This window comes from Acipenser ruthenus, chromosome 7, assembly GCF_902713425.1.
Source record: "Acipenser ruthenus chromosome 7, fAciRut3.2 maternal haplotype, whole genome shotgun sequence".
NCBI classification, from domain to species: Eukaryota; Metazoa; Chordata; class Actinopteri; order Acipenseriformes; family Acipenseridae; genus Acipenser; species Acipenser ruthenus.
In genome coordinates, this window is record NC_081195.1 from 11,004,861 (window position 1) to 11,014,266 (window position 9,406).

Here is a 9,406-nt window from a genome sequence, read left to right on the forward strand (position 1 = left end):
CCAGGACAAGCAATAACAGGAACACATACACTCATTTTAGTAAATCTCTTTCCCTTAAAGATAGTTTACCCACAATGTGCTACATAAAGTATAATGTTAGCTTGGGCTTTACTTATAATGTACAGTGTTGTACTTGCGTTATTCCCATTGGTTTATGGTATGGTTGATAGATTACACAGCTCAAATTCCTCCAGATAGATGGCTAGCCCTGTGTTGTAGCTGAACCACCTTGTTTCTATCATGACCATCTTTCAGCTTTAGGGAATCTAACTCTCATAGTTTCTACCAAGCAAGGACATATCTCATAATTAAGACTCTAGCAGTAGACTGCTGGCAGCAATACCAGAGTGTATCATCTGACTGCCTTCTTTGTGCTGTTTACAATGCCATTAGCACTACTATGATTTGCCATAGGTGAGCACATGAGACAGATGCAAATATGTATCTAGAAGCATTTGATACACACACATTTTAAATGGGGAGGCTTTGCACAATATAGCATGCAGGTACAGTGTTAAGTTGTGGAAGTACATGTATAGTTTGGCTTAAAAATCCCCATGACTCACATCTTCAGGTTTCTGTCTAAATCCATCTCATTATCAGGAAACTTCAGAATCACACATTGACAATGTCATGCCTGTCACCAGACAGAACCCACCCACAAGCCAATCAGGTCCCTGCAAAGCTTTATAAAAAGGCATGCTTACACAGCAGAACAGCAAAGCAAAGAGAGAGTTAGCATAACTACAACTACCAAGAATTACCTACAGCCCTCTAAACACTGAACCACAGGCTGCTGTCACTGACTGGTAAGAATACTTTTATATTGAAATGTATTGATTGTATATGATCATACAGTATCTATAAATGTGCATTTTTAACAATAACCACACCTTAATTTTAAACCAATCAAATAGATATTAAAAAAAGCAATTTCTACTGTTGACAAATTCCATAGATTTCTATATATCTCTTAAAAGTATGCATTCAAGAAAAAATATATTGACTAATACATCAACCTAAAAGATAGAAATGAAATTAAACATTCAGCACAGTCTGGGCAGTGATTTAGCAAAATTAGCAAACCAGGTCCTGACAAACTAAAGCGATCTTTTCACATAACCGTGGCTTTGTGGGATGACAAAACCATTGTCTACATAATTACAGAGCAAAATACACACAGGAAATTGACATTTGTATAACAGTTGAAGGGTGCCTATGGAAAGAAGAATGTGGTTTGGGAACTTGAATTGAATTGTATTTCATTTCAATTTAGTATACATTTTAAATATGATATTTGGATTATTCGAATTACATAGCTACTGTGATACAATATTTGGTAAAAGCATGCTGTAGCTGTGTCGGTAAGCACTGGAAAGCCTAGGACATTAGTACAGTATAGGAACGACTGTGGTAGATGCTTAGTGTATATATATTTGGTGGCTGTTGTGTAGATCTTTAATGGATTAGGTAGCCTAGCCACACCAGTGCCTGCAAATTTTACAATAACGATACAATACTCATCATCTAGCTTACACATATAGAATATTGAAGGATGTGAACTAGTGAAGTGTCCTTATTCTCTTCTTAATTTAATGAATTGATTATTTTAAAACATTATGTATTCTCTGTTTTCAGTACTGATATTTCCATCTGCTATAAACATGTTTCGACATCCGTGCTTCACTTTGCTGAAACTCTCACCTGCATGGTTGTGTTCCATCAGGACCAAAACTCAACAGCTTTGTAAGCTTGATGACGATTGTAGACAGACTTTTCAGCTGAATCATTGCAGATAGGGATGTCAACTACCTTCTGTAACACTCGCACACATTAAAGAACATTTCTTTCAGATGAATACTCCATTTGACATTGAAAACGTTATGCAGCTTTGAGTTTTGGCAGGATTGGCTTTTCCACTGCCTGCAGTGTCAAATAACCAATTTAACCAGATGAGTCAAAGCATCATTAATGGGATTTAAACAAAGCCGGGCATGATTTCCTTTCTGAGATTAGCCCTTTAATGTAAATATTCCTAGAAGAAAAAAATATAGGCCCCATCTGTTGCCAGAATATTGTCAACCTTCACAGGACATGTATAGGCAGGTGTGAAGTAAAACTGTATGCAATGTCATGCATGCCAGGTTCAACAGTGCCTTTAAAGAAATGTATACTGTAACCATAATAAAAACCATGTGTGTAATAATTAACAGCCCTTCAATTGTATTGCCAATTAGTACAATGTTTGTGCTTTTCACCTACAGACACTCCAAATAAGGAAGAGAACAACAACCTCGGAGTAAAAATGAAGTTCCTGCTTTTATTAATGGCTGTATTGCAACACATCTTCAGTCTGGAAGCTGTAAGTAAAGTCCACCATTTGTGCTTATGTAAGCCCTATGAAATCATTGCAAAACTGAGAAGTTCCTTATAAAAGAAGGCTGTTGCTAAATAAAAAGCCACTGGTTTGGTTTCATTTTGTTTTTTGCAAGCCACAAATAAGTGTCTAATTCCTACAACAACTACAAATCATGATAAGTAATTGTTACAACGCTTTTACAAGAGGACTTACTCAGCAAAAACACTATCATATTCTACAGTGTGCTTTTTTAAGGAGAAACCTTCTTTTATCTATCTTAAATGTTTTGAATATTTTTGGTTTGCAGGCTCTTAGAATAACAAGCTCAGAACTGTACGGTTATGAATATGTGGAAGAAGGTAAGCCAACTCCTTTGGTGTCTGAGATGGTTCCCTAATGTATTATTCCACATCTAATCCCCACTTGATATACTGTAGTGCCTTCCTAAAAATTTTAAACTTTCTTTTCTTTCATTTTATGTTCTTAAAAACACAGAACATTCCACTAGACAACTGAAATCTGTCAGACATGCTGTGCAGTGAATCTTACTCAGACCAGAAGCTGCAATTTAGTAGTGAATATTACAGTTATTGTCACACTGATCTTTAAGACTATGGTGCACCATAGCATAAGTATAGACCTTGATCATTCAAGTCCTAGCCCATGTTATATTACAAATTACAGGTGTAGTGCCCTTCCAGGTTTATTTCTTTTTACTGTACATATTAAACTGTACATTTGTACTGTACATATTTAATGCATAGTTAAAATGTGGCAGTCCTTGTAAGTTGAATAACTATATTGAAGTGTGATAAAACATGATAAAAAAAAAAAAAAAAATCATGGCAAATCATAGGGAAAACATAGTAAGATGCAAAATTACAATGAATACTTACCTTGGTAAACTTTTATAGGGGACATGATAAACAAATATATATTTTAGTGTAAACCTATTAGATATGTATTTAATATATATTTTTTTTTCATAAGGGTGTGGCTGTTTGAATGGAGGACAGTGTTTTAAAGTCAAGTATAACCAAAGAAAATTGCGCTGCAAATGCCCCAGAGGCTACAAAGGAAGAACTTGTGAATTCGGTATGCTATCTTTAACTATGTTTCCACATTTCTCAAATATTTTATTCATGTATGTCCATTTTTACAAAGTGTTAGAGTATCATTGTTGTTCAATATTCAGATTTCTTTTTGGTTATCATGACCTTCAAAATAAGATTTGTTTTATTGTCTTCATCTTGATGCGACTGTATGCTTTTTACCTAAGATCCAATCTAATTTCTGTATTACAGACTCATTAGTCACTTGCTATAATGGCAATGGAGCAGACTACAGGGGCACAGTGTCTAAGACTGAATCAGGAAATCAATGTCTTGACTGGGACCCACTGGCTGTTCAATTTGGACTTGGCAATCACAACTACTGCAGGTAATTATATGGAGCACTTCACCACATTTACTGTTTCTAACTAGTGTAATGTAGAAAAGCTACTTCAACTCAAATATTGTCAATCTGGACTGATTCGGTGATGAGCCAGTAGCCTGAAGAAACAAAGTAAACAGGTTGCTGAAGTGTTTCTTTGAGATATTGTGGTTGACTACCAATTGTACATCATTGGTTTTGAAGTAACTTGACATCTCTTTTCTGCTTTTATCAGCTGCATGCAAATGGCTTATTCCTTCAGATTTGTTTTTGTGTTTCATCAGTCTGCTGAGTGGATGAGATACAGGACCCTGAATATATACTCCCCTGCTCTTCACTAGTTAAGTTGAGCCTTTAAATAGGTTCAGTGGTAAAATTGTCAACATGAAACACACATTAGCCAACTTCCCCAAAATCCTTTTATGGTGAAAATACAACTCACAGATATATGGGTTTTTTTTTGTTCTGTCAACAAATCCAAATCCACTATTACCCAACTTTATTAAAATTATACCCAGCCCCCAGCCCCCACCCCCACCCCCACCCCCCTTACTTCCCCTTTTGGTAATGCCTTCTGTGACAGCAGATTTTCCAAGAAAGCAATTTACCAATGCAATGGGTACTATGATAAAACTCAGGGAAACATGCTGTATCCTCAAACAGTATTCAGACAGGGAGCAGTTTGATATCTTTCATTTATGTTTGCAGGAATCCTGACAACAGCAAGAAGCCCTGGTGCTATGTGAAAAAAGGTCACAGATTAGTAAAGGAATCTTGTAATGTTCCAGCTTGTGCACAAGAGCTAAGTAAGTGAAGGAGACAGCATAAAATACAGAATTATCAATAGGAATACTTGTATGGTTGTTAAGCTGTTTACTCTTTTTGGGCCAAAGTAATAATGGTGTAAAACAGTGTTGGGTTGTAACTAATAACAAAGACCGTGATGAAAAAATAGATTGTCACTCTGACTCCTATAAAAGTGTTAAGTGCTCTGCCATGGTACAATGAAAGTGTAACAAAGTATATTAAATCATAGCCAGGAATAGAAAACAAAGAGCAAAACCATGGCCAAGCATGTGAACAGCAGTGTGGAGTAGTGGTTAGGGCTCTGGACTCTTGACCGGAGGGTCGTGGGTTTAATCCCAGGTGGGGGACACTGCTGCTGTACCCTTGAGCAAGGTACTTTATCTAGATTGCTCCAGTAAAAACCCTGCTGTATAAATGGGTAATTATATGTAAAAATAATGTGATAACTTGTAAGTCGCACTGGATAAGAACGTCTGCTAAGAAATAACTAATAATAATAATATCACTTTTATAAGGGGTGGTACAGAATGCAAAGAGCAAACTTGTATGATTAGATGACATGGGAGAGCAGATTCCATGAAAGTATAATGGAATAGATAATGTGATGTTTACCCATTATAGAAAATGACTTTTTGGACTATTTGGAAACCTCATACAAGATCTGTTGTGTTCCTACAGCACCCACTTGTGGCCTGAGGGACAGAAAACTGTATAAGATTGTAGGTGGAGAAATCGCAACAATCGATTCTCACCCCTGGATAGCGTCCATCTTCTACAGATCAAGACGTAGAGAGATTTTCCGGTGTGGTGGGAGTCTGATTAGTCCCTGCTGGGTTCTGACGGCAGCACACTGTTTCCCAGAGGGGTAAGTACTGTTTATTGACACACTAACCACTGTGTCACATGCTCAGAATATATATATTTTTTCTGGGCATGCTATCACCACTATCCTTCCAGCAGCTTTACAGAACCAAATAACAAAACAAACAAACTTGATGTTTTATGACAGTATTTTTTTCTTGAAAATTCTCCACATTTGTGGTCCTTTTTAGCAAATTTTGTTTTATGGTATTTCTTTCAAATGTAATTTGAGCCACAGTTTTGGGTTCAATTTTATCGCTTGCTTTAGATCAGTGTTATAACACCGGATGAGACATAAGTGGCCGCTACTTGCTAACAGTGCAGTAAGAATCGGAAGGGTTTATTCTAAATTTACTAAGGTATAATGCCATGATCAACATCACATATTTTGGCCCTCTTCAAATTATACAATTCAATAAACTAGCTTCTGAGGCAAAGGAGCATTTGTATGTTGGGGATTTTGTTAGTGCAAGACCTGATACCAGTAGTTATTTTTTCTGTTATTCTTGTTAAGTTTAATAAACCTACTGTATTTTTTTTATCTTATTTCTCTTACAGTCATAATACAAAACATGGTCAATACTCCGTCTATTTGGGAAAGGATGCTCTCAATGCCACTGACTTTCTTAAAGAACAGAAATTTGATGTTGAAAATGTTATTCTTCACCATGGGTTTGATAATAGCCATGGAAGTTTCAACAGTGACATAGGTACAGTGTGATTCTGTTGAATAAGAAGTTGTGCTAAGACAAGTAAATCAACACAGAAACATCATTACTAATGAGATGGGGGTCCTTTTACTCAGTTCACATTTAACAACAGAGCACAAACACATCAGAGAAATTAACTAATGAGCATGGAAACCCGTTCTTGTCAAAATCATTTCATTAATGTTTTCCTCTGTTTTGTATTCAGCACTGGTGAAACTAAGTGGACAGTGTGCTGTGGAGTCCAGTTCTGTGAAAACTGTCTGCCTTCCCCCAACAAACCAGATGTTGCCCCAAGGCTCTTACTGTGAGATTGCTGGATATGGAAGGGAGGCCCAATGTAAATCATTTTTCATTATCTGTGAATACATATCAGTATATCAATATCTAAGCTAAGCAGTAATTGGAATGTTATGCTTGTTATTATGCATTTACCAGCATGCTAATGCTTTATGGCTACAGCAAAATATGCATGTGGACTGTAGGCCCCACATGATAACTTCTTCAGCTAACAGATGAGCAATGGTCTGAACTGATGGAAATTAATTGTATTTTTTCTTTTAGCTTTGTGGTACTTTTCCCAACATCTGAGAGAAGCGACAGTTCAACTGATTCATCAGAATACCTGCAAAAGCACACAGTACTATGGGTCTCAGGTAACAGACAACATGTTCTGTGCTGGCCACCCTGAATGGAAAGTGGATTCTTGCAAGGTGGGTTCTGGGTTGTGTTGGGAGTTTCAGTATTTGATTAGAATGATACAATTTTTATACAGGTATTCAAAAATGTTTTACTATTAAAGGTTTCAGAATTTTTTCACACATATGTCAATGCTGGTACAGATGATTTTGAACAAAACGACACAGTGCATTCGATTGTGTTTCAATAGATGGAATATGACTTCACAAGCACTGCTTATTTAAAATTAGATTAGTTCTTGATAATAGAGTATATGCATTTGTATAATTAAGTCTTTATAATAACATTAATGAGGTATGGAAAGCTTTAATAAATATCCCCTTTAAATATACATGCACTAGGCCTAGATTTGAAAAAGAATGCAAACCATGAATCTTAGTTATTTTTTGTATTCAATGCAGGGTGATTCAGGCGGCCCCTTGGTCTGTGATGTCTATGGAAAGATGTTTCTCTTTGGAATCGTCAGCTGGGGAGAAGGCTGTGCAAAGGCTTACAGGCCGGGCGTCTACACACGGGTTACAAACTACAACCAGTGGATTGCTGACAACACTGGGATAATGGCTTTGAGTGAAGGACTCATGTACCCTGAGAAATGATTCTGATGCCTAGTACTTCTGCAAAATTACTGTGTCCAGAATACTGCATCATTACTGGTATATTTTTGTAAGGGCGTGACAGGTGCATTCCACAGATCAGGTTTTACTACTAAAACCTTATTATATTCCACTCTGTGTGCTACTAAGAAGAAAGTTTAAAAAGTAATAATGGCATTTTGGGAGTCAATACACACGAAGGTATATTTTCTGCTGAGAGAACAAAACTTTAAAAATCTCAAGCAGATCCACGATTCATCCACTGAAGGCCATATGGACCAATATACACGGTTCTGTGAAATGACTTACATTTAATGTCGGCTTCTTGTCATTATTCTTTAATTGTTTATTTAATTATTATTATTGATCATTTGGGAACATGGCTAGTGGTTTCTTTTGAGTTAGCATTTACCATGTCCAGTTTACCATGTCCAGTTCTTTTAAAATCAAAATATTTTTAATGGCTATTTAAAAAAAAAAAAAAAACATTTGGGTAATAATTATATTTTTATGATTATATAAGGATTTATTCAGCTATTTTAGATTTGTATGTGTTATTTATCTGATGAATAAAAAATTAATGAACATTTCCATTGATTAAAAACATTGGAAAAAGCAGGCTCTGTATTGGCTCCAACCCATGTAGCAATTAGTTACATATACTGTGACTAGTCTTGCCATTTCACTAGCTTTACATTTTATGGTTAATGTCAATGAAAATGCTCTTTTATTTATTCCAGTGATTTCAAGCTTGTAATTAATAAAGAATGGTAATTTGAAAATGATACATTGTATGTTAAAGAAAAGGTTTCCAAATGTTTTGTATAATATTTAAAAAAAGAAATTGTGAAACAGCAAACAGTGAATTCATTTTGTTATTGGGAATCTAAAAAAAAAATGTACTGCAATGCATGGAGCAAAAATATCTCTAAACAAATTGTATTCACAGTATAGAAATTACACAAGAGTAGAAGGTACAAAGTGGCATATCTACTTTGTTTCTTTTTCTGTTTGCTTATTTTATATAAAACAAAATCTTTGAAAACTATGAGAAATGTCAAGAGGGCAGAACACGTTATTTTTTAAGTTAAGCAAGTTATTTATACAGGAGTTCAACTTAAATCCTTTTAAAAAGCTCAAACAATGCACAACAATAAACAATATGATGTCAAAGAAGGTCGTTGTCATACACATTATCCACTGGACAATAATTTAAACTGTTTTTTTTCTGTTATGCATTTTTGTTAAACTGATGAGGGCTGGAACCTCCATATTTATTTATTTCTGTACCACTGCATTGTGTGTTTTATAATGTTAAATTGTTTTTTGTTGCTTGCTATTATTTTTTAACCCACAATAAAGACTGTTCAGTAATTTCTTTTGTGTATTAACTTTGACCCTCTATTGTTCCTGAATACAATTGGAATTTAGAGTTATCAAGTTGTGTTTTGGTTTTTATATCGTAACATCACTTGCATTTTTTTTAAAATAAATATATAATATGGAACTAAGCCTGGGTGGGTATTTGTACATGTACTGTATAGATTAAAGTAAAATGGCTTTGTAATGATATCTTCGAAGCTAAGCATTTACATGGATCTTTAATTTTGATAAGCAGCGCCACCATACGTTATCTTTCTACTGTTGTAGGTGCTGTTTTATAAACCCAGTATTACGCTATGTATACATAAAAACATAAGAGATTTTCAAACGAGAGGCCATTTGGCTCATTATCGCTTGCCCTGTTTCTACTAGGTGGTTAGTCTTAGTCCCGATGATTCAGCATCAACAACGTGGCTAGGTAACCCATTTAATACTCTTACTACGTGTAAAGAAATGTCTCCTACCAACTGTCCTAAGTCTGTCTCAGCTTCATTTCCAAATGTGTCCTTTGGTTTATGTGCTGCACTTATTGGCCAGGGTCCTTTTCAATTGTCAATTATGTC

General features: G+C 35.4%; 1 protein-coding gene across 1 annotated transcript; it reads left to right on the forward strand.

The window, feature by feature from the left end:
- Window positions 1-725: 725 nt before the first annotated feature.
- Window positions 726-8,896, forward strand: LOC117415187 (tissue-type plasminogen activator-like). Its single transcript, XM_034025213.3, has 11 exons — window positions 726-809; window positions 2,265-2,362; window positions 2,667-2,718; window positions 3,350-3,454; window positions 3,664-3,799; window positions 4,502-4,599; window positions 5,279-5,465; window positions 6,020-6,171; window positions 6,377-6,508; window positions 6,733-6,881; window positions 7,269-8,896. The coding sequence occupies exons 2-11, from the start codon at window positions 2,306-2,308 to the stop codon at window positions 7,461-7,463; spliced, it is 1,263 nt and encodes a 420-aa protein (XP_033881104.2). The 5' UTR covers window positions 726-809; window positions 2,265-2,305; the 3' UTR covers window positions 7,464-8,896.
- The last annotated feature ends 510 nt before the right edge of the window (window positions 8,897-9,406 follow it).

Bases quoted from the DNA above. Each gene is read 5' to 3' on its own strand.
- LOC117415187 (XM_034025213.3), top strand. From the start codon at position 2,306: ATGAAGTTCCTGCTTTTATTAATGGCTGTATTGCAACACATCTTCAGT. The intron at 2,363-2,666 runs GTAAGTAAAGTC...TTTGGTTTGCAG, and splicing joins ACATCTTCAGTCTGGAAGCT to GCTCTTAGAATAACAAGCTC. The intron at 6,509-6,732 runs GTAAATCATTTT...TTTTTCTTTTAG, and splicing joins ATATGGAAGGGAGGCCCAAT to CTTTGTGGTACTTTTCCCAA.